The sequence below is a fragment of the Aspergillus stella-maris genome (assembly GCF_047715825.1).
Source record: "Aspergillus stella-maris strain CBS 113639 unplaced genomic scaffold BDV14scaffold_47, whole genome shotgun sequence".
In the NCBI taxonomy this organism is placed as follows: Eukaryota; Fungi; Ascomycota; class Eurotiomycetes; order Eurotiales; family Aspergillaceae; genus Aspergillus; species Aspergillus stella-maris.
The window spans coordinates 131,834-159,665 of record NW_027396841.1 but is presented as its reverse complement, the minus strand read 5'-3'; the positions used below and the strand labels follow the sequence as shown (position 1 = coordinate 159,665).

The following is a 27,832-nucleotide window of genomic DNA, read 5'->3' as shown; positions in this document are numbered from 1 at the left end:
GAAAATAATCATCGCAGCTGTCATCTATTGCCACAATCATAATGGGTTTCCCAACTTTCGTCTACAACCAACTCTGGGTGAAACCGACCCTTCCCGACGTCTCCTTCGCCGACCAAACGATCATAGTCACAGGCTCGAACTCTGGCCTCGGCCTCGAAACAGCACGACATCTCGCAAAGCTCGGTGCACACAAGATCATCTTAGCCGTATATAACACATCATCCGGCGAAGTCGCCCGGCAAAGCATCGAGTCATCTACCGGTTGCACCCCAGGCACAATCGAAGTATGGGAGCTCGACCTATCCAAGTCCGCGTCCGTCCTCGCTTTCGCAGATAGAGCGCTTCAACTACCGCGCCTGGACGGACTCGTCCTCAACGCCGCCGTCGCAACGATGATATTCTCTACCGCGCCGGAGGGATATGGCGACGGCTACGAAACGGCCATTACAGTCAACACGATCTCCCATTTCTTCCTTGCGCTCCTTCTCACGCCTAAACTTCGACAGACGGCATCTGAATTTCCTGATAGATCGACAGCACCACACATCACGGTACTAAGCAGCCAAAGCCACGCATGGCCGAAATTCACACAGTGGAAAGACCCTCGCGGGATCCTCAAGGCCATGAGTGACCCCGATACAGCACTTATGAACGAGCGGTACCCCGCGACGAAACTTCTTAACACATTAATGACGCGCGAACTGGCCTCTCAACTCGACATACTCAACGACCGGAGCATCATCGTCAACATGCTCGACACAGGCTTCTGCGACACGAGACTAAGCCGTGAAAATAAGGGGTACGAAGAGGTGGCGTTTGATTTCTTCAAATTGCTTTTTGCGCGGACGGCGGCTGTCGGTGCGAAGACGACTGTTTCGGCTCTAATTGCGGGGAGGGAGAGTCATGGAGGGTACATGGTTAATGGGGTTATGGCACCGGAGGCATTGGGACAGTGGATACAGGGGGATGACGGAAGAACTACACAGAGAAGACTCTGGGATGAAGTTGTTGATCTCATCGAACAAGCTAGACCGGGGACATTTGAGGCTTTCAGAAAGTTATAGACATTGCATAGCATAGCATAGCATAGCATACACCAGATTCTTAAGCATACACAACAGGCAACAACCTTGGAACCTCACCAATTAAGTATTTTTTTAAAGAAAGATCACCTCTCATAATCCCTAACAACCCCCACCCCCCCGTCAACTTCCCCAACAACCCTCCTAACCCTCGTCCCCGAACCCCCACCCTGCCCCCGAACAACATCCCCAGCCTGCACAATCCCATCCTCACTCACAACCTCCCGATGATGCACAAACCCCCCATCCCCCGTCGCAATGTCAAGCACAGACTCATAAGCGCCAGAATCAGGATCATACAGCGTTTCGCCAGCGCCGGACTCGAATGTCGTTCTCTTTAGGCGAAGCGGGTTTGAACTGTCTGTGTAATGCGCCATGTCGGTGTCTGCATCTGTTATTACGATGGGGTCTGAAGCGCTTCCGTGACTAATTGGGCCTGAGGTTGAGGCTAGGGATGGTGGTTCTGGGGCTGGTGGGGTGGCGGTTGGTGTATCGTCTCTGTATGGCGTATAGACCCTCTCCCTGGCTGCTTGTCCCGATGAAAGAATACTAGCTCCACCCCGTCCAGCCTGCAGATTCCCAGGACTGTAATCGTAATTATATACGTCCGCGTCATTATCATTATCGAATCCTGTATCTCCACTCCCGTCCGCATCAGCTACATAGCCCGGATCGACTTCAACATCGATATCCATTTCTTCGATTGGGTCGGGGTGCAGCCGGTTATAGTGGAAGTGGCTGGGGCGGTTGAGGATCTCGCCTAGGTGTGTGCGTGACCCGGGGGTTCGGGGGAAGGGGAAGAGGGTGCTGTTTGTTGGCATTTTGGATATCGAAGTTTTGGAGTGTTGGTTGAGTAAAGTTGCGGACTGAGGTTGTAGTAATAGGAAAGAGGATCAGTTAGGGTAAGGGGAGTGAAAGTGCAGATTAGATATGGAGATGGCGATGGAGATATAGATCTAGACGGTTGGAGAGTGGCGAGGGTGACGGGGTGGTTAGGTATGTGGTTGATCTAGACTTCGGATTCTCGGACGTGAGATGGTTCTGATGTCAAGGGGAACGAAACGTGGTTCTGGCGAGGATATGGATGAGGCTGGATTAGTCTTTGATACTACCGAATATAATGGAACTCTGGGTATATATATCTATGGTACGGACGTCCTACAAAACCTTGGAACAGGGTTAATCCCGCAAGAAGTCAATAGAGACAACCTATATCATTCTTGCCATTATATTCAAACAGATATTCCAAGATCTAGCCAGTGAAAGCTGCCAGTGTCTAGTAAGTGTATATGAACCTAGGGTTATGCTCGCCCAACTCCTCCGCCTCTTCCTCCGTCATCCCCTCAACGCGCCAGTCTTCTTCACCCGTCCTCTTCCGCTTGTTCTGGCGGCGGAACCACGCCCAGAAGAGAAGGTATATTACGGCTGACATGAAAACAAGAGCCATTGATACGGCGTGGCCCTTGACGAAGCGGGGTCCTTCGTTTGTTTGGTAGAGCTGAAGAAGGTCAAATTAGTAACAATTCGATGAACAGGGGATTTAAAGGGTAATTGAAATGGAATAGGAACGTACGAAAGGCGCCGGGATACCAGCTGAGTTTCCAATAGTGAGCTGTAACCCTGTCGCAACGGTGCGTTTGCCGTATCGGGGGTTGTTACTAGGGAGCCACGCCAGCGGCAGTCCGACAATAACGTAAAGACCCATTGCCACCAGGAAGCACCCGAAATATCTCACACCACCAGGTGCAGGGCTAACGAGGATCGCATAGCCCGCTGCACAGGTGATACCAAATATAACGGTGAACACAGCGCGCCTCTGCGTGCGATCCGAGAACCACGCGACAATGATATAGCTGATTGCACCGAGGGCGTAGCATGGGATAGTAAGGGCTTGTACTTGAGCCGTGCTCCAATCGCCTAGACCCTGGATAATGGTAGGTAGGAAAGTAGAGTACCCATAGAGAATGGTATCGCCGCCAAACTGGCCGATTGTAAAGAGGTAGATCTTCCAGTCCTTCAGTCCCTCAATGACGTCCTTCTTGTGCATCTGGTCAGAGGACTTGGTGTGTCCGATTTGTCGGCGCATGCGCGCTTGGATGAGTTGGCGCTCAGCTGGGGTAAGGTAGTGCGCAGTATCTGGGGTATCGGCGAGCCAAAACCAGGTTGCGATTCCTAGGACGAAGGTGGGAATGCCTTCGAGGATGATGATCCAGCGCCAGCCACGGAGGCCTGCGACGCCATCCATGTGCCCGATTCCGTAGCCGAGGAGACCACCGATCGAGCCCGCTATAGCGGCTGAGACGAAGAGGTACCCAATGCGCAGGGCGTACTCGCGTTTTGTGTAGAACATTGTGAGGTAGATGGTCAAGCCGGGGAAGAGACCGCCTTCCAAGGCACCAAGAATAATTCGGCACGCGACGAGGCTACCATAGCTTTGTGTAATGCCCGTCAATGTAGCGACGAGACCCCAACTGGTGGTAATGAAGGAGATCCAGCGGGAGGGTTTGAAGCGTTTGATGACGAGGTTGGAAGGCAGTTCGGAGAGAATGTATGTGACGAAGAGGATGGAGACGGCGATCTGGTACTGGTCGCCGACGAGGCCGAGGTCCTCTTCCAGACCGTAGAGACGTGCATTACCGATGTTTACCCGGTCAAGGAAACTGAGGAGGTAGAGGAGCATGACCGGGGGCACAATCCAGAAGTCGAGTTTGCGGAGCAGGGCCTTTTCGGCCGCAGGGTCAATAGGAATGTCAAGCTCATCTTCTTGCCCTGATTGGTGTTGGTGCTCCTTTTCAGGATATGTGTCTGATGTCGACATGATGGCGGCTTTAGGTAGGGTATGCCGCTGTGAATGATATGTGAAAGAAAATGGTGGAAAGCCGGAGGAAGATAGACATTTTAAGGACCAGCGGTCCCAAGCCCGCCGATACTTACCCCGGATCCAAACGATAAAGAGATAATCTGGGCTGCAGATAGCATCATGTAACAGGATCTCATGGGGTTGGAGCTTAGGGCTCCACGTATGTTAGCCATCCTGGGATAAGACCGGCATCTCTGTGGGGCGCTCCCGGTATACCATAGACTTGCCGGTGGAGAGCTGCAGATGTCGGGTCAGGGGAGTCGGTAAGACATAATTTGCCGTGATACTGATATCTAGTATCTCCGATTATCCTATAGTCTTTATCCAGGATTGATCTTGGCCGCAGTGCCAAATTTTCGTTGTTGGAGTAATCGGCATTTGCTGGGATCATTCTGATCATGCGTTACTTCCAGGGTATATGTGGCTTGCTAAGCGGCCGGTGGCAATCAAAGACCTGCCGCAACGCCGGCCGCAAAGATCGGCAACGTGCCCTAGGTCATAGCAAGGTCATAGGCGTTCAGCAATTCGTAAACGGATATTCGGGTATCTTAATATTGAGCGCTATAGTCCAAACAGAAACTGCTCCTCTATCTCCGAGGCGAACTCTTTCAGCGAACCGTCTTCTGAGAATAAAGTATCCATCCACTGCACCTGATTTCGGTCCAAAAAGCTGCCAATCAAAGGGTTTGCGAGAACGTCAACACTATCGCAGTTGATGATTTCCGAGCTGCCCCCGTCTACTGTATTGTCTATGCTTGTGGGTGTGTGGAATACCTGGTCCTGTGCTGGGGTAGCACTCGAAGGTCCTGCTGCAGCTAAGGGATGTCCTCTTGCAGGAGGGTCAGCGCCGACGATGCCAAACCGGCCTGTGGCGCGTAGGGATGAGACGCACGCCTGTATGTGCGATAGCCTTTCGCAGAAATCGACTGCAGGGATATTTCCATCATTTTTCAATGACCGCAGAACGCTAAGCAGGGTCTCAAGGTAGTCTGAGTTGACTGCTGTTGGTTTCATCATGGCCGACATGATAAGAATCATTGCAGCAGAGAAAATATGGTGAGCATCCCAGTAGCCAAAGGTAGCTATTGAGCCGTCCAGGAAGAGACCCTCGACGATACGGCTCGATGCTTGCGCTGCGTTGACACAGCTTTCAGCTAGTGCTAGGGTAATAGAGGAGATGTTCTGCCGCGGTGTCGGCTCTTCGCGTGCTTTGGAGCCTAGTTGAAATTGCATTTTGAAGAGATGAAGGAGGACCGGTCGAGTAGTCTGGATGATGCATTGGTTGTATGCGAGGTGAAGGCTTGCGACCGGCCGAGGCGTGCCTCGCTCTCTGACACGCATGTCTGAAGGCAGTTCATCATGCCATGCTCGAAGTTGCTTAAGAATGCTGTGCACTTGGTTGATATATAATCCTTTCGTAGCCTTGGGTATGCCGTATATCTGGGTAACTTCTGAAGTCAGTATTGAGCACACAAGTATGTTAGCAGAAGACTCACGAATATTCCCAATAATTCGTGCTAGCTTGATGTTGATGACGAGGTTTCGAGGGTCAAGGAATTCAGCCATCTCCTCCTTTGTCAACCCATCCATACTCGGCATTTCAACATCGATATCCTCGTCCCTCACTGTGAGGGGTTGACCAAGTTTCGAGGCAGAAAAGCGATCGAAAAAGTATAGTACCCACCACGTCCGGCGTCGACTCTCTCGTTCAACTGGCGTTAACGTGACATGCCTTGCAGCTGATCGATGCATCCCTAGGCTAAGGGCGAGTCTAGTAGCGATTCCACTATAACAATATGCGGTTCGAACACGACCGAGTATATTAGATGCCCATGCCTGTGTTTGTTAGTGGAATGCTCGCTGAGAAGATGATGGTTGCTCACCAAAAGTGTTAAAACCTCCACTTGCATCAATGAAGGCTCTTCATAAAAGTCCTGATTCTCTTGAAGCAGATGCACTGCCCTTATATAGTAGTTGGTGCCGGGTACTCTGTTGTTGTCGCCGACGCCTCTCCTCTGGGTGTAGATCTCCCCTAACGCCATAAGAGCGTAGAACTTGCAAAGCCAGAGCATCGACGGAATAAGCTCTCTTCGGTAGACTGCATCGACCTCTCGCATGAATGTAACTTCGAGGAAGAGCGGGTGGTAATTCCCTATAAAGCGTCGAGCAACATTCAACAGTAGCTTGACATGCATTCTCTCAGGAAACTCCGCGCCCTGATTCATTGGTGCTCGTTCACGGGTATTGAGACGGTGGTAGTTCGAAAGACCAGACGTGGATGGAGTGTAGGTATCGTCGAGGCACGACAAAAGTCGGTTGCTGAAAGCAGCGCATGATGCTTCACCAATAAACCCTGGCTCCAGAGACCGTTCATGAACAGGGTTCTCGGAATGTCTGTCAAACAGCGGATTAAACAGATTGCTTTCCTCTTTGGTCAACGACGAGGTTTCGTCTTGATCATCGTCGTTGAGACCAGTGTTTGTGTTACGCTCGCTTCCTGATGCTGGGCTGCGAGTAGCGACGGCCCTTAAACGGCGGTTCTCTTCTTCAAGTTTGTTCAAATAACTGGACACAGGACATAAATCAGTTCTGCTCCTTTTGGCAGTGTCAACAACGAACCTCTCTGGAACTCTGATCTGTCGCTCTTTTGGAGGAAACTGGCATGTTTCTGCCCTGCCGGTAGTCTCGCAGGCCAGGCACGGTTGCTGCCCGGAGCACTTGGTCTTTTGAGCATGACACCTATGACAGCTACATTGGAAATGTTAACGACCTTCTGTCAGCAGCATCAGCTGGAGACTCACGCTGCTAACAGCCGCCGCGGGCGCCTTAGTCCGCTACTACTCATTGCGATGTGACGCTAAAGTGGATTTGCCTGTCGTCCGGTCAACTCATGAATACCGGACGTCTGGGACAGTCAGGCCGCGTGGAAATCGAAATCTAGAGTGGGCCTGGGGTCTGGGGTAAACGGCATGACAGTGACAGTGCCGTGGTGACTGTAGTAGGAAAGAATAAGAGTTGCCGGTCGGCGATGGGCGGGTGGTTATCATGTTACCGACCGGCAACTCAGCACTTGCCGAGGCAGCCAATCAGGTGATCTGCCGCCATCATGGAGCACGTCTTCCCCCACACTCCCATCGGACTTCCACCACCGGTGCCTTTATCTTTGGAGTCCTGCGAATGATATAAACAGGAGGGCTCTTGGAATATCGACATGCCAACCATTCTGTCTCTTTCTCCCCTTTCGTCTCTTTTCCTACTCACCTCTTCTCACCCGCCTTAACCACCCCTCTCTATCCCACTCTTCCCTCCAACACATTCATCATGGCATCCCAAGGAATTCGTATTGCCATCGATCGGGGTGGTACTTTCACAGACGCCTGGGCCGAGGTACCTGGACGCAAAGAACACATCGTTTTCAAAGTCCTCTCAGTATGTCCAGATGAGTACGACGACGCGCCAACAGAATGTATCAGACAGATTCTCGAGATCGCTACGGCGACCACGATACCCCGGGGATCAATACTAGACCTCGAGCCCATTGAGTCTATCCGCATGGGAACAACAGTCGCTACCAACGCTTTGTTGGAGCGAAAAGGAGACCGAGTAGCCTTCCTTGTCACAAAGGGCTTCCGAGACATTCTTTTGATTGGCAACCAAACGAGACCTAACCTATTCGACCTTTCTGTTCAGCGGTTAGAACAGCTTTACGAATCGGTGGTCGAAGTGGACGAGCGCATTACTATTGAGGGTGCTAGTGAAGCCCCGCAATCAGAAGATACCACTATTGATGTCTCATCAGATCCTGCTCTGGTCATGGGCCAGACTGGCGAGGTCGTAAGAATCATGAAGAAGCCGAACCTTGATGCCGTTCGTGCGGATCTCGAGAAGCTCAAAGAGCAGGGGTTCAAGAACATTGCCATTGGTCTGATGCACTCATATACCTACCCAGAGCACGAGCTTCAGGTTCAGAAGCTTGCGGAGGAGATGGGCTTCAAAGTTTCGGCCTCCTCTGTTCTGCAGTCCATGGCAAAATTTGTGCCTCGAAGTCAATCTGCCGTTGCAGATGCCTACCTCACTCCTATGACATTTGCTTACCTCGAAAGTTTCCGCAAGAACTTCAAGGGACACCTCGAAGATGAGAGTGCCAACAAGCTTCTGATTTGTCAGTCGGATGGTGGTCTGACAAGCTGGAACAAGTTTACCGGCTTGAGAGGTGTTCTGAGTGGCCCTGCAGGAGGCGTCGTCGGTCTCTCAAGGACTTGCTATGATGATGCAGATGGTACGCCTGTGCTTGGTTTCGACATGGTAAGCATTTTTACATCGTTCGACGGGATCTAAACTAACAGTTTTCAGGGAGGTACCAGTACCGATGTTGCCAGATACTCTGGCGCCTTAGAGCACATCTTTGAGAACACCCTGGCAGAGGTCACTATCCAGACTCCTCAGCTGGATATCAACACCGTTGCCGCTGGTGGTGGCTCTATTCTGGCTTGGGAGAGCGGCCTCCTCAAAGTTGGCCCCAGCAGTGCCGGTGCCAACCCAGGACCTGCTTGTTACGGCAGAGGCGGCCCTCTGACGGTCACTGACGCCAACTTCCTCCTTGGCAGAATCATCCCCGACTTTTTCCCTCGCAAGTTGGATCTTGACACTGTCAAAGAGAAGTTCAGCGCTCTAGCTGAGGTTGTCAACAGGGAGAAGGACGGCGGTGAGCCATTCACCCCCGAGACACTTGCTCTCGGTTTCCTGGCTATTGCGAACGCCACTATGACTCGCCCCATCCGCACCCTCAGTGAGGGTCGCGGTTATGGTGCGGCCAGCCACAACCTTGGGTGCTTCGGTGGTGCTGGAGGTCAACATGCAGTCTTTGTTGCTCGTGACCTTGGCATCAAGAAGGCCATTATCCCCTGCTATTCTAGTATTCTGTCTGCCTACGGTATGGCTTTGGCCGATGTTGTTGTCGAGAACCAAGAGCCTTCGGCCATCACATTCTCTGAAGAGGCTGTGCCTGAAATCAAGACTCGCCTGGACTCGCTTTCATCTCGCGGTGCCAAGGGCCTGGATGCTCAAGGCTTCGATGCTAGCCTGACTGAGCACGAATGCTTCTTGAACATGAGATATCAAGGCAGTGACACTTCTTTAATGATTGCTGTGCCTGGAGAAGTTGGCGATGCCGGCGTCGCTTTCACAGCTAGACACACCCAGGAGTTTGGTTTCTCGCAATCTCGCAATATCCTGATCGATGATGTCCGTGTTCGCAGTGTGGGTAAATCCCGCGTGCTGAACATCTCTAGTCCATTCGAGGAGCTCAAGAAGTACAACAATGCGGACCTGACTCCTTGCCCAACTCCTATCTTCACCCGCCCGATCTTCTACGAAAAGTATGGCTGGACCCAAACGCCCGTGTACGAGCTCAAGTCCATCAGCGCTGGTGCGCACATTAACGGTCCTGCGATGATCATCGACAAGACCCAGACCATCGTCGTCGACCACCTCAGCAAGGCCATCATCCTTCCTGAACACGTTGTTCTTGAGGTCGACCGCGCTGACACCCAGAGTGTCACTACCGACGTCGTCGACCCTGTACAGCTCAGTGTCTTTGGACACCGCTTCATGACGGTGGCAGAGCAGATGGGACACACCATGGAGAAGACCTCTATCTCAGTCAACATCAAAGAGCGTCTCGACTACTCATGCGCCATCTTCTCAGCAGACGGTGGTCTTGTCGCTAACGCGCCTCATATCCCTAGCCATCTTGGATCCATGAGCTCCGCCATTGCCTACCAGGCGCAAAAACACAAGGCCGACCTGAATCCCGGTGACGTGATAATCAGCAACCACCCACGAGCTGGTGGTACCCACTTGCCTGACATTACCACTATCACACCTGTCTTCGATGACGAGGACAAGGAGATCATCTTCTTCGTTGCCAACAGAGGTCACCATGCCGACATTGGTGGTATCGTCCCTGGCTCGATGCCTCCCAACTCTACTGAGCTGTGGCAAGAAGGCGCTGCCATCGAGTCCTTCAAGATGATCAAAGAGGGTGTCTTTGATGAAGCTGGTCTTATTAAGCGTCTGTATGATGAGCCGGCGTCGTTCCCCGGTTGTAGTGGTACCCGAACTTTGACTGAGAACATTGCCGACTTGAAGGCCGCGGTTGCTTCCAACCAGAAGGGTATTGAGCTGATTCGATCATTGGTCAAGGAGTTCACCTGGCCTGTCGTGCAGCTCTATATGTACGCCATTCAGGACAACGCTGCCCAGGCGGTGCGCGACCTGCTCAAGCAGTTTGCTGCCAAGTACGAAGGCGGTGTTCTTGAGGCTACTGAATACAATGATGACGGTATTCCGTTCAAGCTCAAGGTCACCATCGACAAGGAGACTGGTAATGCCGTGTTTGACTTTACCGGAACTGGTCCAGAGCACTCTGGCAACCTCAACGCTCCTCCAACCTGCTCATACTCCGTCATCATGGTACGTAAATAACCCTTTGACACCTAACCCTCACTAACATGTTCCAGTACTGCCTCCGCTGCATGATTTCTACAGACATTCCCCTCAACCAAGGCTGCCTCAAGCCCATCAAGGTGGTCTGCCCCGACAACACTATCCTTTCGCCTTCGGCGACTGCTGCAACAGTTGGCTGCACAACCGAAACCTCCCAAAAGGTTGCCGATCTCGTCCTCCGCGCCTTCAACGCTGCGGCCGCCTCCCAAGGCACAATGAACAACCTCTCCTTCGGCTGCGGTGGCACTGACCCTGTCACCGGTGAGGTCAAGAAGGGTTTCGGCTACTACGAAACCATCTGCGGTGGTGCTGGTGCAGGTCTAGGCTGGCACGGCGCCAGCGCTGTTCACACGCACATGACAAACACTCGTATCACGGACCCCGAGATCTTCGAGAAACGGTACCCCGTTATCCTGCACGAGTTTTCGATCCGCAAGGGCAGTGGTGGTGCCGGTCGCTGGCGCGGAGGTGATGGCTGCTACCGTGAGATTGAGTTCACGATGCCACTGCAGGTTTCTGTCCTCACTGATCGACGTGTGACGGCGCCCTACGGTCTCGAGGGTGGTGAAGACGGCGAGCGCGGCCAGAACATTTGGATCCGCAAGGATCCCGTCACGGGAACTACGAAGAAAGTCTCTCTTGGTCCTAGAAAGACGTCGCACTTTGGCGTCGGTGATCGTGTGATTATCCTTACGCCTGGTGGTGGTGGGTATGGTGTTGACCCGTCCAAGGCTGAGAAAGTCTATGAGGAAAGCAAGGGCTTCAAGTTGAAGCAGCAGGAGAGATCATTCTTGACGAATGGGTCGCTGGGTGTTAGGCATAACATTGCCACGGGAAACTAATATGTTGCTTGAACTTGATTTCATGATTATGTATATATACCATTCCATTCATCTTCTAGATTCTCTCTTCTTACTCAATTCAAGATAACTTCTATATTCAACACCTCATTTCCATTCTTCCTTAAAAGACGATGTACAACCATTCCCGCCCGTCTTTCGCTTTCCTATTCAACCCAATCCAATCCACCCCTCCCTAACACCACCAAACCCTAATCAGCCCCTTACCCCTCCTGCTTTGCTCCCACCAAAGTCCCATCAGCGAGATATATCAAACCACCTCCTTCCGAAAATTCACCCTCCTAAATCCATCAACCTCCTCCCTCCCAACCTCCAAAAACCCCATCCTCAAATAAAACGCAATATTACTAAGCATCTGTTCGTGCGTCGCGAGGGTAACATTTCCCAGTCCCAAATCTTTCGCCTTCTCCTCCGCAAAGGAAAGGAGTAATTTTCCGTACCCGCAGCCTTGTAGATTGGGGTCGACGAGGAGGTTGTTTATGTGCAATGCGTTTGTGGAAGTGTGGACTGTTAGTGTTATTGCGCCGAGGACTTGGACCTGGGCTGCATTTTCGGCTGAGGGTGGGGGGTTGGGGTTTGTGGTGGTGGTGGTGGTGGTGAGGATGTGTACTGTTGTTCCTGGTGTTGCCATAATTGCGTGATAGTCCACGTCCATGGGCGCCGGACGACGTCCAATCAAGGGAATGTATTTTGTGAATGCGAGAGTCGAGAGGGACTGGATTGTTGGGATGTGCGTGGTGTTTGCGAGGAGTATAGCAGGTACAGGTACAGGCATCGTTGCTGTTGCTTCTGTTGTTGCGGCGACGTTGGTGGCGGCAAGAGGTTCGGCCATATTGAAAATTCAGAAGTTGATTGTCTGAAAGAAACAATTGATATCGAACTTGAATATTCGAAAGGATGAGGAGGTATTTATGTTTATTCTGTCCTGGCTATGACTCTTATTCTCCTCATTTATATGTTGTTGTTATCTATGATCTATACCGTCCCTGGGCGGGAACTAGGGCTGTGAGTCATGCCGGCCGCGTCCCGATGTTGGAGATGAAGCTGGGAGTCAGGGACGCTTATAAATGAAGACACGGGGAAATACGCATACGGAAGGAAGTGAGTTGAGACTTGGCCCAATTTGGAAAATATCGACTCCTTCGTGTTTTATCACCTTCAGCTGAAGAATACCCCAGCCGCCTGGCCCGTTATTGGAGGGTGGGACCAAGATAGGGAGTACACCTAAAGTCTCAGTCCCCAATTGACCAATTGAGGCATAATTCAGGTGTATGAGCTCTTGGCCTTTTAATGTAGGACGGCATTCTTCTTGGGTCAAAAATCAGGCTATCCCGATGATAGCGCCGTGAATACTTGCTTGGACTGGAAGCACCGTGATATGACTCAGCCCTGATTCTGTGTTATCCTGGATTGCTTTCAGCATTTCTGAACATTGGTAGAATCATCTTATGCAGACCTATAGGTCTCTGTATTTACTAAATACCTCCGCCGTTTGCTAACGTCAATTCGTCCCAGGGAGCCACCCAATCTGTTCTATTGGCCACCGCAGCCATACCCTCCCTTTCTCGTTCAACTTTGCATGTACCTGACCCAACAATCGTCCAGCAAGCCCCTTTGCCCACCAACTCCAATCAAGCTGTTTCGCAGCAACACACCAGAACGAGAAGATGATAAGCGCGGTCGAGGATCCCCTTCTTAGCAAATTCAAATATTCATCAGATGACTCAAGCATCCAGGCGAATACATCTGCTGTCTCGAGGACATTGGGCTTAAGCGTTACCACGAGCGTGCATGCCAACCTGTCAAGGACAGCTTGATAAACCTGACGCAGAGACTCATCATGTGCATGCTCAGTGTCAACCATCTGCCGGAGTTCGCAGACGTACATCTGCCCTTGATCGAGGGTCTTAGGGTCCCGACGAACAGCGGTGCGAAACCCACCATTCGTGAAGATAGGTGCGAGGGCGCCCTTCGTGAGATCGTCGTTTCCGTGCTCGAGGATAATCCTTATCCCGCGGAAGAGATGGACCCAGTGGGAGAGATTATCTTGTTCGAAGAGCAGGAGGAAGTTTCCCTCGTCGGCACCATGGACCGTCGCGCAGGTGAAAATACAGGTTAGTGAGGAGAAGAGGAAGAGAGCAACTGTGTTTTCTGAGGCCAGTTGTTCGAGGTTAGGTATCACTGCTGTGATTGCTGCGTCGTGGTGCGTACGCGCTTGCGCGATGCAGGAGGCTCGTCTTGATGGGTCTAAATGGCCCAAGTGCAGGGCTGAGACGGCGAGGATGGCGTGGAGGACGAAGGGGGATGGGAAGCCTATGCGCGGGGCTTGGTCGCGCCAGAACGCTTGGATGGCGGGTACTCGGGAGAGGGTATAGCAGGTGTTGATCATGTAGTGGTGGAGGAGTTCTAGGTCTGCGATGCAGAGGTCTGATGTGGATGGCGTGGAGGCCAACGATGGTGGAGGCTGCCCCATGTCTGACCGGGGAACTGGTGATGCTCGTCTTGACCTCTCAGGAACATGACCAGACATGGATGTTGAAGAGTCTGATAGATCACCGAGAGTTTGTCGAGATCTCGAGTTGAATGAGCACGGTACGCCATGCACTATGCATTTGTGGCAGACTGGCTTGCCTTCATCGCACTATCCAAGTTAGACATAGTATAGAAGGAATTGAGGTAGTTACCTTGACTTTTCTTCTCTTACATTGAAAACATCCAGCTCTTGACTTGCGATGGGCCCGGCGACCAGGAAGAACAGAGTCCATGAGGAACGATTGATAAGAGAATGACTTCAGTCAGGTAGATATCTCAGGAGGCGCACAGACTTGTGAGTCTTGGAATTAGGCTTGTCATGTACTAAATATTGTCAATTCCTTTTAAGGTCGTGGTTCGCGCATAAGGCGATTAGTCATAACGCAAGCAAGAACTGAAATCCATCAGTCTCAGCTTAGGCCAGGCTGACGAAGATCATTCCAAGTCTAGTTAGACTGGCCCGCACGGTTATTTTCTGTTTGGCGTCTGCCTGCTGTTCCTTTTTTTCTTCGTGTTCCTCCACCAGCAACAGCCCTGATGTCTATAGAAGCCCGGTGCCCTAGACCTCGTACCTTCCATACACAGGAATTTAGCTTGGGTTGTTCCTTCCTTAATTTAAAAAAAATGCTTACAAATCAATTCAATAGATAAGGCAGGTACGACGGGTCGCGCCTTATGACCTCTATAGACAATGTAACAAGGCGCGATGGAGGATTGCTCCTACATTAGGTTCTAATACATTTTCCAGAGCATAATAGAAGGGAACGGAGGCAGAGTGATGTCCATATTCAACTATCAGACTACGGCTTTTCACGGAATACCCTGAAAAGCTCCACTCTCAACATATCCATCATATACACCCAGAAACCTAGAATCCCCATCCAGCATGAAGATCAGCCATTCTCTTCCGCTTAGAGGCAGACGCAGCAGAACTGCTCGAGCCCGTAATCAGGTTGGCCGCTTCACCGATCATCGTCGTCACGGCTGTGATATCAGCCAGTGTCACCTCCTGGCTCTTCCTCTGCCATCCAAGCTCGTGGGGCAGACGTTCGTTCACTACGATCAACATGTTAATAAAAGCCCTAAACTGGAACGATGATGAGAAGGGGATCTTACGGAAGAAATACTCCACAAAATCCCTTTCAACCGTACCCTTCTTCATGTCGCCAAAGACAATAATTGGGGCTGCAGCCTCGCCGAGGCTGAAGTTCTCGGTGCTCTCGGTGAATGTATAGTTCGGGTTGAAGGCCTTGGAAATAACCTGGCGGGCGAGCTTGCTGTTGGCCATCATGGCGGCGGTAAGTGTATCCTTGTCTGTCCAGAAGTGTTGTGTTTGAGCGAAGATGGTCGCATTGAAGATGTGGTTTGAGCCAAAGTACGCGTCGGCGCGACTGGAACTGTTAATATGTATTGAGCTGGGAATCAAAGGGGAAGTACCTGAGACTAGCATCGTGCTCAAGGACATTGTGACGGTTGAGATGGTCACTATGGCATTGTCAGCCCTCTCCCCAAGACCTTCATGAGCAAGAGCCATACAGGGTAAACCAATCCGCTCCCTCCTCCGGGTTCGCAACAAGCGCCATATCAAACATGAGATTACCGAGGGAAGCATTGAAGTGCAGCGCCTGGTTGAGGGCATTGATCACAACAGGGCGGGTGAGGTTGCGGCCATCGTGAGGGAGGTAGCCGTGGTTTGCGAGGGTGTTCATCATGGGGCAGGGACCACGGACTGTAAAGGATATCAGTGGGCTGACACAGGTCGACTGGACAGAGAGGTAAGAGTCTTACAGTCTTCATGACCAGGAGGCTTCCACTGATGGTTGTCATGGTAGGGTGTGGCGGATGCAAGACCCATGAGGCCGAGGACGGTTTGGAGAGAAAACTTCATGATGCTGAACTATTGTGAAAATAATTGAATATCGGAGGCGAGAACAAGAGTCTAACGATCAAGGTAAGAGCAGAATGAGGGATCTGGGACCTTTATACATCCTTCCAGTCCCAGGCAGGCACCGACAATCAACTCCGTACCCCGAGCTACCCATGTCCACATACATCCTCCTGCAACACAGGGCTACCCAATAAAAACAACCAAATTACACATGGACCTACAATCCGGACACCGAGACCTAGATTCTTCAGTTAAAGTCCAGAATAACTGTACTCCACAGAAATATATGTACCCAGCGGAGCACCTCGGGTTCGGATCCTGAGGCGCAGATCTATACACCATATACCGTCGACCCCCTCTCGCACTCCGTATAGAACCCAAGAATATTCACCCAATTGGCCAGCCCAAACAGCATAATGTTTTGTGCGGCACAGCGTTGAACGAAAATAGCTCGGGTTCGGATTCTGCGACGTCGACGCGGCCGATCTCGAAACAGTCTGGGTATACAGCCACCGCTTATTGGGTGGCTGTTCGTACTCGTACCCATACCCGGATCAAGAAGTCTAAGAGAACCCGAGGGATCGAGTCGGTGGAGACTGGAGACACCGCTACTGCGTCATATCTTCATGCGGCAGGGGTTCGTATTCGAATGGAATTACTCTTTAGGCAAGGTTTTTTTTTGGCTCCATGTTACTGAAGGTGTGGAGTTAGGGTCTAGTATACTTTACTGTTTAGTCTGCACTTCTTAAGACAGTGCTTGGTATGCGCCACGGTGCTTATCTTCATGCAGGATCATTGATGCATACAGTTATTCTATGGTATATCGCCTATCTATTTGAATTAGGCAACCGACGTTTCCACATCCCGACATAGCCCGCGTTGCAGGATCAAGTTTCAATAAATCTATATTCGTACATAAGTCATGAAATAACTAATTACCAAGGCAGAATCTCATCAAACAGCCAAAATTATCACAGATATACAGTACTCATTTATTTCTCTCGAGCGACATGTCCGATCCAGCCGGCAACTCGTGTGGTAGCCGCAGCGACCCCAAGGCCTCTTGCAGGCTTGATTTTCTTTTATAAGCATACCCCTTCTCTGAATTGTTCGAGCTAGACTCAGCTCTTTGTCGCCGTCGAAGAACGAACCAGGCTACCGCAAGAGCGGCGATAGTTATGCAAATTCCCGCGGCGATGCCTACCCCCAGACCGAGGCCCATTTTATTGTCCGAGGACGTGGGGGTATTGTGTGTATCTGATCCTCCTGTTATCGGAGTTGGCGATGACGTCGTTGACTCTGCTGAAGAATTTGGTAGCGAGGTTGATGTTGATGCTGATGTTGTGGCACTGGACCTGGATGCGATGGGCGAGGTAATGGTCGTGACGATCCGGACGGCAGGAAGAGAGAAAACCTGCGTTGAGTTGTTGCAGTCGCAGCCTTCAAAACCAATGCAGCAATAGAGCTCGCTGCCGCAAACTTTGACTCCGTTCCCGGAGTCTATGATGTGAATGTATTAGATTTGCAAAGAACAACGGTAAGGTTTTTCTTCAGCTGGCGATGGTCGCAGGAGAAAAGGAGAGGAGAGGACATACTCGCAATGTGAGCACACTGTATCGGACATGTTTCTACCGTCCCATTGATCCAGCCCGGCACTGTGCATGTATTCTGCCAATAGCTCAAGCCGCCCCTGGGCTCGATATAACCGCAGAGTCCGTTCGAAGCGCACACTTCGCCGTCGCCGCAGCACTGCGCTGGATTGCCGTCTTCAGAGCACGGGTACCGAGTAATATCTTGGTTGCCCTCGCGATCGATGCATATTGACGTGCTGGTATTGTTTCGATCCATTTCGCTTTAGGGGATTCGCTATTTCTTCGTCGATATTCTGGGCGGGGAGAAATAGTCCAGCGTCTCGTTCATGAACAGGAGAGGGATCTGACACGGAGCATTTTGAGACTCCCAGGGCTCTGGCCCCTGCGTTGTCGCAAGGCTGGTGCTTGGATACAAGGCTCTGCCATTTATGTATAGAAAACCACGTGCAAGGGTCCCTGGTGATGCTCTTGTGCCCTATGAGTCAGCTGACATGGGGCTATAATGTTTCAGGAAGCAAACACGCTGATAGCTGGCTAACAAAAAGATAAGTATGGCTGCTTGGCACAAGGCTGTACTTTAACCTATTTCAACAGAATTGTCCACTCAGAATATAATGACGTAGGCGCCACGGTTGGGGGCAGAACGCGACATTACACAGACGTAGCGATGAACTCGCCTCCCGCAGAGGTATCGATTACTGAAGCATTAGCCATGAGCTTGAGCTTTCCGGGATATCGAGCGTGAAGATGTAGGGTAAAACCATGGTGTTGCTTGAGAGGATGATGCAGGAAGATCACGGTCGAGGATGTCATGGTCTGGCCGCAGAATGGCAAGAACGGCCGATACTACCGCGGTAGGTAGGTAGGTACCTGCAACTTTAAAGACTCAAGCGAATTCAATCATCATATACAGAATCTCCATCATCGTTTTTATCCTTCTCATTAGGTACTGCTTAAACAGCCCTAAAGCGGGTCCGGGCTCGGGTCCGGGTGCGGTCCGCTTTGGATTCATAGAGCCGCTCAGCCGCAATCCACGCATCCCTATACTACATCGCTGTGTGTGAGTACCATATTTCCTAATACGCCATTATATGAAAAAGAAGCAGAGGTACCAGCCAGGTCCCCCACTGTCCCTGCGGATTACAGCAATCCTCAAAAGTCCACCGTAACGAGAATGTCCCACATCTCCTTGTTCATTAGTGCGCTTACTGCACTTGTGCATCACGTATAAGGTGCTCCTCTTATGCTGCAATATTGGTTCCAACAGCCAAGGTCTTCTGAGTTACGGGCCGTCACTTGCGGCAATACATTCATAACGGCAGATGAGCGTCCTTGGGATTGACCCTTCTATCTAGTGCAACGGAGCTCGTTCCCCGTATTTCCCATTCCACACTCCGCCTCTCCTGCCGAAATTTTGCGTCTGTCTTGGTTTGATGCAGCCTTTCGTTGGTGCTATCTCCGTCGCATTGGAACTGCGGGCCCGCTCCGTAACCACCTGCCTTTTATAATTTGGATCCATATGCGGCTAAACGAACGATCTTAGGTGCTGGTACCCACCGGCCCCTCCAGAACAAAGAGATCCCAAGGTACCCATTGTTAGTGAACGCGCCAGAATCCTCACATGGGATGGTAGGAAAGATTTAGGAACGTCTTGTATCTCCCGTTCATCAGCGGAAGAATCACAACTAAGGACCTGAGGGAACGAGTCGCTGTGACGGCATCCTTTTACTAATTATATATATGAATTCAGACAGCTCCGATCTGAAACTGTGATATCTAGCGGCTCTGGAGTCTGGACGGCGTAACCGGACGGATACCTAGCAGATGCACTAGATGATCTAGACTAGATTCGAGAAAGGTATACGCCAATTATCTAGGCACAGAAGCTTGGCTGAATGTAACTCTGTAATCCTGCGATGATCAAGCTTTGATTGGGCCCTAGTGAGAGCGAGCCTCTTCTAGGGCGATGCGCATGACATGGCATGTTTTCGCTATCATAAAAGATGTTAGGCTTCTACTTTTCCCTCTGGTTCCCGCCAGCTATTTCTTTCTGGATCCTTCTGGTCCGACAGGACTGACTTGATCAAGCCGTCATGATATCCAGTCAGTACTCTGCTGGTAACGCTAACATACTCTCGCCGACGATGACCGTGGAGGCCGTCACCACGGGCGTCGCAAAGGAAGCAAACTCGATGATTCAGGATCTGGATGCTACCGATCCCTCCCTACCGCAAAACTGGACAAAAACGAGGAAATGGCTTATCTTGATTGCTCTGTCTTTGATGTCCCTTATGTTGTACGTTCCCACGTCTTGTATCTGCAAGTAAAAGCTATGCTAATGTCAAATTCCAGCAACATGTCGCTAGTCATCTGCTCCCCAGCCAGCACAGCAATGGCCCAAGACTTCAACAACCACGACGACTTCCTATCAGTATTCTTCATTACAGTCCCCAACCTCGGAGAAATAATCGCGCCCCTCTACATCGGCCCGCTATCTGAGCGTCTGGGGCGTGCGCCCGTCTGCCATTTCTTCAACTTCACATTCGTGATTTTCACCATGATTGCGGGATTCAGTAATAGCTTCGCTATGATTATCGTGTTTAGGTTTCTCGCTGGTGCATCCGTCTCGTCAATTTGCCTGAACCCAGCTATTACAGGAGACCTGTTCACCATCCAAGAGCGGGGATCCGCCATGTCGCTGACCAGTTTGATTCCTATCCTGGGAACCGCAGTGGGACCCATTGTCGGCGGTTATATTACGCAGTACCTGAATTGGCGCTGGACGTTTTGGCTCATGGCTATTTTCAGCGCTGTCCTTGCGGTTAATATGGCTGTTGTCCTGAGGGAGACATATGTGCCCGTTATTCGCCGCAAGGTACTCGAGAAGACGAGTCCCGACCAGGCAGCAGAAGCAGCCACACCGCGACAAACGTACTTCCAAGGGTGGAGTATTGCAACATTCAAAGCGCTGGCTCTCCTTGCGGTGCGCCCATTTGTTATACTGAGCCAGTCTCGGATTGCCGTGCTGATGGGATTGTACCTGGCTCTCCTCTTTGCTTACATATCTCTTCTTGCGGCGACACTGGCTACTGTTTTTCAAGAAGCGTACAACTTCTCGGAGAGCCAGTCGGGTCTAATCTACATCGCCATGAGTAAGTGATGTTCCTCTCTCCCAAGTATTCCTTTTCAATCAAATGACCACCATCTAACCCCACGCAGCAATCGGCACCCTAAGCGGCGCAATAATGTGCCGATTCGCCCTCGATTACTTCCTCTTCCGCGGCCTTTCCTTCAAACAGCCAGACCAAGGAGTTCCACTGTGCCCTGAAAACCGCCTGATCCCCATCCTCCCAGCGATGATCGCCTTCCCCGTCGGCCTCTTCCTGTACGGATGGTCGGTGGAGCAGCGGCTCCATTGGATCGTACCGGCCTTGGCAACGCTGCTGTGTGGATTCTCGCTTTCCAGTAGCACCACCCCGATCATGAACTATCTTGTGGATATCTTTGGTGACCGCTCGGCGTCGGCTGTTGCCGCCGTGCTGCCGCTCCGCTATGTGGGTGGCGCCTTTATGCCGGTGGCAGCGCCGTACATGTACGACCGGCTAGGGTACGGCTGGGGCAACTCACTACTAGGGTTTACGCTGCTCGTTGCGTTGCCTGCGCCCTTTTTGGTAGTTGTTAGGCCGAGGTGGATGTGGGGGCTGACGGGTGTAAGAGAGGGGTGATCTAATGCAGCAATACGGTATCTTGAATATATCTTAGTTGTTATATATTCCTACTATAGTCACATAAGTAAACATTAAGCGCAACCGTTTCAGACTAGCCTCCAATTTTGTATTTCAAGCAACAAATCACAAAAATGAAGAGGCGGGGAATTCCTTTGCAAATGAAGCTGAGGGGACCTTGGTTTAGATGACGTGGCCTGAACCCTGTCAACTCACGTCTCTACCTAGGGACTCTGTAGTCTGTACTGGCTTAGTGGTGGATATATCGCCAAGGGCGACAAGCTATGCTAAGCCTCCTAAGTAGTAATAGGTATCAGATGGAACATGCTTATCGTTTCTATTGCCAGAGAATGTTATCTGCCTAGCCTCCCGGACTACAGAGCTCCAGCTCGTAACCTAGACCCTGAAACTAGGTCAATCATCGGCTTCAGGCTCCGGCAAACCTACCCGATATGAGTCTCGTCCATTCTTTGTCGCACTGCTAAACGTGCTAACGAGACTAGGCCACTGCATTTTCTCGACGTCGCAGGGATCAGGCCTCGACCATGGGTGATGGTGGTAGCGTGGCGGAGCAGAGCCGAACATCCCCGAAGCGCCTCACGAGTCACGTCCCTAGCGGCAGCCCTAAAAACGCCGCGGGTGAAGGCTCTATTCCCAGCAGAGGAATTGGCGTGGCGGGTTCTACCGAGTTTCTTTGTTCTCCCTGCATGCTATTTTTTAGGGGCTACGTAGGCACCCGTTTAATAATCAACAATGTTGCGCCATCGTGACTGTCGGCCCGGTATTATTCGAGTCTTTCCATTGAGCATCCATAGATCGACTTCGTTGGAGAGGGCCTGTACAGCAGAGGCCATGACCCCTACTGCCGGGACCCTAACTAAAAAGCTAGGGGTAGACCTTGCTGTGTCATCGATTACCTAGGCAGCGAAGTTAGATAACGCGTTTTAGACAGGCGATTATAGATAAACCACAGCGACCTGCTTTTATACTCCTTTGTCTTAAAGTCCCTACCTAAACATCCATCCATATCGACTTCACCCGTCGCGGCCTCTTGTTGACCGGGAATCAGCAACATCATGACCACGACGGCGGGTCTCAATATAGACAACGCCTCGGAATCTATCCCTCTCCTCCCCAATCATGCCCAGAACGCGCGCATCCCATCCAAACTACAGCGGCGCGTTACGCCCCTCCACTGCATCTTCGCCTTTACAATGATGCTAGGCGACTACTTACAGCCCGCGGCACTAACGCAAGTAATGGAGAACACAATCTGCCACGACTACTACGCGACACACCCTCCTCCATCCGGGGCTATCACACTAACACCAACAACAGACCCATGCAAAACACAAGCAGTACAAAAAGAACTAGCCCTAATCCGCGGCTACCAGCAACTAGTCCCCCTCTTCGCCGCACTAGCATGCACAGTCCCCTACAGCCTGCTAGCAGAGCGGGTAGGCCGCAAACGCGTGCTGATTCTAAGCGGTGCGGGCGTCTGCGCTTCACTGACCTGGGTGGTGGCAGTATGTTTTTTCCGGTTCGTAGGCCTGCGCTGGGTTTGGATATCTGGTGTCTTTTTGTTCATTGGCGGCGGCGACGCAGTTACTTCTAGCCTTGTGCATATCATGGTTACTGATGTTACGGCGGCAGAGGATCGTGCGCAGGTTTTCCTTTTCTTGCATGCGGCTGATGTTTTTGCGGGGTTTTGTGGGCCTGCGTTAAGTGCTGTTTTGATGGGGAGGGGGTATATTTGGATTGTGTTGGTGTTGGCGCTGGTTGTGCTGTTTGGGGGGACGTTTTTGGTGACGGCATTTATTCCTGAGACTTTGGGGTTCAGAGACAGTCGTTCGCCTACTCGAGAAGCATCTCTTGCATCACAACCATATATACCCTCGGAGCCCCCGGCCGCCAAAACCACGTCATCTTTCTGGGGCCGTATCACCGACACTCTCGCTCTTCCTCTCCACATCCTAACATCAAACCGACAAGCCCTGCTCCTCCTAGCCGTATTCGCTCCCCAAACAGCCGCCCGAGACCTCTTCACAATGATTGGCCTGCAATACTCCGCCGCAAAATTCGCCCTGCCCTACAGCCGAGGCAACGTCCTCCTCTCACTATTTCAGGGCACACAGGGTCTCACCGTCTTGGCTTTCCTCCCCCTAGTCACGAAATACATTGCAACCCCGCGCGGATGGACACCCTGGGTGCGTGACCGGCGCTACGCCATCCTCTCAATTACACTAACTGCCACAGCTTCGCACCGGGGATAGCCGTTGAGGTTGTTGGATTACTACTTGTGGCATGCGGGAGTTGCACGACGGGCTTATTGATGAGCTTGCTTGGTGCTGCTGTGAAGCCAAGCCAGGTTAATGTGGTTTATAGTGCGGCGCTTATGTCTAGTATTGTTTTTGCGAGTTTGGCGGGGCCCGTGGGGAGTGGGTTGCTTGTGCAGGGGTTTGGATGGGAGTGGGTGTGGATGGGGTTGCCGTTTTATGTGGCTGCTGCGGGTATGGGGGCTGTAGCGGTTCTCAGTTGTGGTATTGGGAAGGAGAAGCCTAAGTTTAGTAGGTTTGAGGGTTGTGAGGATGATTGATATGATGTCCTGGGATTGGGAGGCGTGGGTCTATCTACTCGTCAATGCTACTCTCTTATTTAAGGTAATAAATAGATTGCCCCAGTACGTAGTAAATAGAGGCAGAAGGACAATGCAGGTAGATCCAAAGATACCATCCGCACCGGAAACCTAGGTCCGCCCGGGTGTTCTTAGGGCTTTCCCTCTTGATTACCTAAAGCTGCGTTTCCTTTGCAGGGGAAGCCTACCCTACCAGGGCTATGTAGTCGATTCAAGCAACTGCAAGCTAAACCCAGGATCCGTCTGACTCTAACCCTTCGCCTTGATTCGTGGTAGTCCCGCGTCAATCGCCCTACTCAGTATACACCCTGACCCTCTGACCGGGTTGTATAGCCCCCTCAAGATCACCGATGCATTTATCCCCGTGAGATTCTCGTAGGACAATATCACCCGGCGCCTGCGCAGTCGCCTTCCGACCACCCGGCAGCGCAGCATTAATATCCTCCTCCGCATCCGTTCCAGCTTCCTTCTTCCCCCGTACAAGCAAAAAACAACTAGCACCAACCCCCACCGCCGCAACACAGGTATAAAGAATCCACATCGTGCGCAAAGAATTCACATAAGCAGCCCTGACCTCGTCACGCTGAGCCATTGGCAAGGAAGCAACAAGATCAACATTCGCTTCAGCATCCGCGCCATTGAATTCCGTGGTGTCGAGATTCGCGGTAGCCATCCCGTTCTGAAATATCACGCCTCCCATCACAATAGATAATGACGTCGCGATATTCCTTGTAAACCCAAATGTCGCTGTTGCTGTGGCAAAATCAGAACTGTCGACGCTGTCTTGTAAGGCTATGAGTGGTGATTGGAAGTTCAACCCTACGCCTAGACCTGCTAGGGCTTCGAGGATGCAAATTGTTGTTAATGGTGTTAAAGCGTCAATGTACATAAAGAGGCCAAAGCCCAGTGTTAAGAGCGTCATTCCTATTATGATGGGGATGCGGTAGTGGCCTGGATCGACTTTGGTGTCAGTATACGGACATATGTTTTGTCATTAGGTAGAATGGGTGATTTACCGGTATGTTTGATAATGAACCCCGTCGCGATACCGGTTAAACATTGCACGATTGTAATCGGCAGAATCAGGACACCGGACATCATGATTGATGTGCCCTTGACGGCCTGAAAGAATATAGGGATGAAGTAGAAGGCTGAGATGTAGACCTGAAAACCGTCAAAACAGCTAGATCCACTGAGACGAGTATAGAGGAACTCACAAACCCATGGCAGAAGCAAACTAGCAGCGCAGCGACATTCTGACTCTTTTTGAACAGTCGCAGCGGCATAATCGGATGCTGGGTATACTTCGCCTCGCTAACCACAAACAACGGAACCATGACTGCGCCGAAGATTATAAGACAGATCACAGTCGGCGAGCGCCAGGCGAAACTCGTACCGCCGAAGTTCAACCCAAGCAGGAGCATTAGTGTCACTCCTAGGATCAAGGTAATACCAAGCCAATCAACCTTCTTCAGCCCCAGACGAAAAGACACCTTCTCGCCGTTACTCGGACCCTGGTTTCGGTTCTGAGTATCGATATCAAGAACCCAGAACAGAACCCCAAACGTCACAGCACAACAAGGCAAATTAATCCACCAATTCCACCGCCACGAAACCAACTGCGTGAAAATCCCACCCAGAACAGGCCCAATCCCACTAGCAAGCGCCCACACCACACTCGTCAACCCCAGATACATCCCCCTGCGCCTGAAATCAAACATATCCGTGATACAGATATTAACCAGGATAACGACGCCGCCCGATCCGCTCCCCTGGATCGCGCGCCCGCTAATGAACATGCCCATGTTTGGCGCTGCGGCGCAGAGTAAAGAGCCGATGAGAAATACGGAGACTGCGCTTAGGAGAATGGGTTTCCGGCCGAAGATGTCGCTTAGTTTGCCCCAGACTGGACTGGCTGTTGCGTTTGCGAGGAGGTATGCGGAGCCGATCCAGGTGTAGGCTGAGCCGGAGTGGAAGGCTGCGACTATGGAGGGACTTGCGGGAGCTGTGATCGTCTTGGGGATATCGTTAGACAAAAGAGAAGTTGGGGTTGGTTGAATGTACGTACAAAGTCGAGTGCGGCGGTAAAGAGTGAGAGCTGCAGGTCAAAGGTTAGCTTGGGGATTGAATTAGGGTAAATCATTACACACAAAAAGACAGCTGAGTATGACATATGTGCGTGCGCGACTGAGCGGCGGTCTGTTCGTGGCATTGTCGAGTACATCGGGTGTTGAGGCCATGGCTGGTTAGTGTACAGAGTGAACGAAAAGAGTAACACAAAGGCACTTACAAACACCACTCAACACTACCAACCCTCAACATTCCTCGTTCTTCCTTCAGGCACCGTGAGACCAACCACCAAAGCATATCCAGTATCTCTTCCCTGCCTATACACTCCTATACCAACATCTGCTCTGCCTTATGCTTACATCCTGCTTGAAAGATAGGTAGCCAGACCATCGCATGAACCAGCCAACCTGCCCACCCCCACCACGACGCGTACGAACCACAAGAAAACATCCTCTACTAGACGACCTCGACTGGAACACTCCTCGTCACGACTCCAAGCGCGGAGAGTTCGATACCAAGCCCAAGCAGGAAGCTTTTCATTGTTGCTCAGGTGCCCCACTCTTCCACAACACCAGGTTGCACACCACGCGGCCTTTGTTTGGTATGCCTCTCTCTAATCCTCTTAGCCTGTACCTCTGGAATTGCTTGTCCATTCCACTCTTTATGCTAACTTGTTCTGCTCTCGAGCCTTGCAATATGGCCACCATGAAGCCCTACCCCAGCAACGCGTCCTTGACGGAAATATGGAATGCCTTCCCCGACCAACACAAGCCAGACATTATGGAACAGTCTGAGATTCTAGGGACCCTCTTAAACATGATAAATACTAAGGGATATGACACACTGGACCTTACCAAGAAGACAGCCATGTACCGGCTCAAGAAGGACATTCAGGCAACTATTCCTGGCCTTCCGCAGGTCATTCGGACTTTCTTTAATGCTGCCAAGGAGCCGAGCCCGCAGGATTCCCTCATTCAAGCCCTGTACAAGCTTCTCCTTATCCACCGACGATATGTCCGACAACAACAACAGCGCAAGCCTCGCAAGGCCCGCAGACGCGCCAGGCGTTCACTTGATGACAATAATGAAGAGGATCTTGCAGCCTATACCATCACGGTTTATAATCAGTTTCACAAGGAACAAGGTGCGTCTCTGGGACTTGACGTGTTTGCTCTGGATCATGACGGCACCACGCCACTTCAATACAGCGACCTCAGCTGGACCAGATTCAACGAGGTGATTCAACAGCAGTGTGCCTTCGACCCTGCAACGCAGTACCTGGCATACAAGCCGCCTGCACTTGATGGCGGGACAATCACCATTGGGCTGTGGTCTGCTGAACAATGGCAACACAGTATCAAGCAGATGGCCCCTCATGCTACATACTCTATTGAAAAGCAGCAAGTGATGGAGAACATTGAGGATCTTAGCACACATAATGACACTTGTTTGCCAGCTATGCCAATGCCGCCGACAGCCACCAACAAACGCCCGCGCCAGCCTGAACTTGACGTGGGAGGCATCATCAAGCAGCGCCAGATTGAAGTTTCTGAACCTAGAAGAAGTGGAACCAGAGCGCCAGCATCTGGTGGCAGACGTGAGTCTTGTGCTTTCTAAGTTTCACCCAGGCATGATACTTACAGCAGCCAGGCGTAGCATTACCAATTGGCTCTTCTAACCCTCGCAATTGTGAGCCTTATCTTCCCATCAACCATCATAACGTGCAGAGCGAATCTCGTGACATTGTTAACTGTAAGTCTCATCTTCCCATCAATCGCATTAAGGCATGATACCGATAACGGCCGGCCAGGTTTGAATGACACGGATGATGAAGAACAACCATCATCATCAAGGATAGAGCCGCGACCTGGCAAGCAGAGCGTACCTGGAGGACAGCCCGCATCACGCAAGGTATCCTCACCTGCAGCAAAGAGGGAAGGCAAGATCGTGCTGCTTCCCTCTCCAGAGCAGGACCCAGATGCAGAGAACCCCGACACAATATCAGTGTCTAGTAGCGACAAGTCGGATTCTTCTTTAGCAGAAGAGTTGAGTTCAAAGTCAGATGACAACTGCAATCCTGA

The 27,832-nt window shown here is 51.4% G+C and overlaps 11 protein-coding genes across 11 annotated transcripts; 4 read left to right on the top strand and 7 right to left on the bottom strand.

Annotated features, from left to right (window-relative positions):
* The first annotated feature begins 231 nt into the window (after positions 1-231).
* Positions 232-1,071, top strand: BDV14DRAFT_177687 (uncharacterized protein). The gene has a single exon (XM_073769468.1). It carries the CDS (start codon positions 393-395, stop codon positions 1,062-1,064), a length of 672 nt encoding a protein of 223 aa, XP_073625797.1. The 5' UTR covers positions 232-392; the 3' UTR covers positions 1,065-1,071.
* A 97-nt stretch (positions 1,072-1,168) lies between these two features.
* Positions 1,169-1,903, bottom strand: BDV14DRAFT_202459 (uncharacterized protein; the record flags this gene model as incomplete). The annotated part of the gene is made up of 1 exon (XM_073774046.1): positions 1,169-1,903. One exon carries the CDS (start codon positions 1,901-1,903, stop codon positions 1,169-1,171), a length of 735 nt encoding a protein of 244 aa, XP_073625796.1.
* A 455-nt stretch (positions 1,904-2,358) lies between these two features.
* BDV14DRAFT_191323 (major facilitator superfamily domain-containing protein) lies at positions 2,359-3,900 on the bottom strand (the record flags this gene model as incomplete). Its single annotated transcript, XM_073771474.1, has 2 exons — positions 2,359-2,580; positions 2,656-3,900. 2 exons carry the CDS (start codon positions 3,898-3,900, stop codon positions 2,359-2,361), a joined length of 1,467 nt encoding a protein of 488 aa, XP_073625795.1.
* A 603-nt stretch (positions 3,901-4,503) lies between these two features.
* BDV14DRAFT_202457 (Zn(II)2Cys6 transcription factor) lies at positions 4,504-6,787 on the bottom strand (the record flags this gene model as incomplete). Its single annotated transcript, XM_073774045.1, has 5 exons — positions 4,504-5,390; positions 5,439-5,778; positions 5,826-6,507; positions 6,562-6,690; positions 6,744-6,787. The coding sequence occupies 5 exons, from the start codon at positions 6,785-6,787 to the stop codon at positions 4,504-4,506; spliced, it is 2,082 nt and encodes a 693-aa protein (XP_073625794.1).
* A 328-nt stretch (positions 6,788-7,115) lies between these two features.
* On the top strand, positions 7,116-11,375 carry BDV14DRAFT_177683 (Hydantoinase B/oxoprolinase-domain-containing protein). Its single transcript, XM_073769467.1, has 3 exons — positions 7,116-8,247; positions 8,296-10,416; positions 10,464-11,375. The coding sequence occupies exons 1-3, from the start codon at positions 7,264-7,266 to the stop codon at positions 11,289-11,291; spliced, it is 3,933 nt and encodes a 1,310-aa protein (XP_073625793.1). The 5' UTR covers positions 7,116-7,263; the 3' UTR covers positions 11,292-11,375.
* A 184-nt stretch (positions 11,376-11,559) lies between these two features.
* Positions 11,560-12,141, bottom strand: BDV14DRAFT_202455 (GNAT family N-acetyltransferase; the record flags this gene model as incomplete). Its single annotated transcript, XM_073774044.1, has 1 exon — positions 11,560-12,141. One exon carries the CDS (start codon positions 12,139-12,141, stop codon positions 11,560-11,562), a length of 582 nt encoding a protein of 193 aa, XP_073625792.1.
* Positions 12,142-12,810: 669 nt separating this feature from the next.
* Positions 12,811-13,839, bottom strand: BDV14DRAFT_202454 (uncharacterized protein; the record flags this gene model as incomplete). The annotated part of the gene is made up of 1 exon (XM_073774043.1): positions 12,811-13,839. One exon carries the CDS (start codon positions 13,837-13,839, stop codon positions 12,811-12,813), a length of 1,029 nt encoding a protein of 342 aa, XP_073625791.1.
* Positions 13,840-14,709: 870 nt separating this feature from the next.
* Positions 14,710-15,729, bottom strand: BDV14DRAFT_191319 (peroxidase family protein; the record flags this gene model as incomplete). Its single annotated transcript, XM_073771473.1, has 5 exons — positions 14,710-14,897; positions 14,958-15,232; positions 15,279-15,326; positions 15,378-15,570; positions 15,630-15,729. The coding sequence occupies 5 exons, from the start codon at positions 15,727-15,729 to the stop codon at positions 14,710-14,712; spliced, it is 804 nt and encodes a 267-aa protein (XP_073625790.1).
* Positions 15,730-19,513: 3,784 nt separating this feature from the next.
* On the top strand, positions 19,514-21,054 carry BDV14DRAFT_210292 (MFS general substrate transporter; the record flags this gene model as incomplete). The annotated part of the gene is made up of 3 exons (XM_073775862.1): positions 19,514-19,617; positions 19,674-20,473; positions 20,541-21,054. 3 exons carry the CDS (start codon positions 19,514-19,516, stop codon positions 21,044-21,046), a joined length of 1,410 nt encoding a protein of 469 aa, XP_073625789.1. The 3' UTR covers positions 21,047-21,054.
* Positions 21,055-22,056: 1,002 nt separating this feature from the next.
* On the top strand, positions 22,057-23,756 carry BDV14DRAFT_177679 (uncharacterized protein). Its single transcript, XM_073769466.1, has one exon. The coding sequence runs from the start codon at positions 22,123-22,125 to the stop codon at positions 23,317-23,319; it is 1,197 nt and encodes a 398-aa protein (XP_073625788.1). The 5' UTR covers positions 22,057-22,122; the 3' UTR covers positions 23,320-23,756.
* A 217-nt stretch (positions 23,757-23,973) lies between these two features.
* BDV14DRAFT_202450 (MDR family MFS transporter) lies at positions 23,974-25,921 on the bottom strand (the record flags this gene model as incomplete). Its single annotated transcript, XM_073774042.1, has 5 exons — positions 23,974-24,641; positions 24,698-24,845; positions 24,899-25,696; positions 25,750-25,779; positions 25,832-25,921. The coding sequence occupies 5 exons, from the start codon at positions 25,919-25,921 to the stop codon at positions 23,974-23,976; spliced, it is 1,734 nt and encodes a 577-aa protein (XP_073625787.1).
* Between the last annotated feature and the right edge of the window lie 1,911 nt (positions 25,922-27,832).